The 533-nt window shown below is 42.8% G+C and overlaps 1 protein-coding gene across 1 annotated transcript; it reads right to left on the bottom strand.

Moving 5' to 3' along the window:
* On the bottom strand, positions 1–533 carry LOC132273048 (uncharacterized). Its single transcript, XM_059774082.1, has 2 exons — positions 115–533; positions 1–22 (listed from the first exon to the last, which is right to left on the bottom strand). Exons 1-2 carry the CDS (start codon positions 531–533, stop codon positions 1–3), a joined length of 441 nt encoding a protein of 146 aa, XP_059630065.1.

The raw sequence follows: 533 nt of genomic DNA, 5'->3' as shown, positions 1-533 counted from the left end.
CTAATTGTTCTTTAGTAGCATCCTACAATAAGAAAACTATCAATTTAATGAAGGATATTAAAATGCATTTACAAGAATACTGAGCTTGTTAGCATAATGAGGATATAGCCTCACCAGTTCCCAAGATGGGCTACCAAGAAGAGAGGTGTCTCGCTCTCCGCGTTACGAGCTATGATTAGATTCCGGTGTTTGAGGGCAATGCACATACACATATCCTCATTCCCAACTATCACCGCAATATGGAGAGGGGTGTTGCCGCCTTCATTCTTGATTTCAAGGATGTTGGAAGCTTCATCTACAGGAATGCTATCAACTAGCTTGACAACAATGTCTGTGTAGCCATCTGAGACAGCTAAGTGGAGAGCCGTGTCTTCTGATTTGGTGAGCTTGGCCGTTTGAGCCTTTGAGCTCTTCTGATAGACCTCCACTACTTTGTCCCAATGGCCTTTCATGGCAATTTCAAACAACTCATCATGGACCTCATGGGCTACCTCTTCAGGCATTTCTTCATTTATTACAATTTCTGAGGCCAT

This window comes from Cornus florida, unplaced genomic scaffold, assembly GCF_030987335.1.
Source record: "Cornus florida cultivar Cherokee Brave unplaced genomic scaffold, ASM3098733v1 CherokeeBrave_3.0.0_Hap2_Chr09, whole genome shotgun sequence".
Taxonomy (NCBI): domain Eukaryota; kingdom Viridiplantae; phylum Streptophyta; class Magnoliopsida; order Cornales; family Cornaceae; genus Cornus; species Cornus florida.
The sequence above is the reverse complement of the archived record's forward strand: the minus strand, read 5'-3'. Positions and strand labels throughout refer to the sequence as shown.

What these genes read in the sequence shown, in the direction of transcription:
- LOC132273048 (XM_059774082.1), bottom strand. Translation starts at nt 533, where the DNA reads ATGGCCTCAGAAATTGTAATAAATGAAGAAATGCCTGAAGAGGTAGCC. An exon ending in GTAGCCCATCTTGGGAACTG is followed by an intron (nt 23 to 114) that starts GTGAGGCTATAT and finishes TTCTTATTGTAG; the next exon opens with GATGCTACTAAAGAACAATT.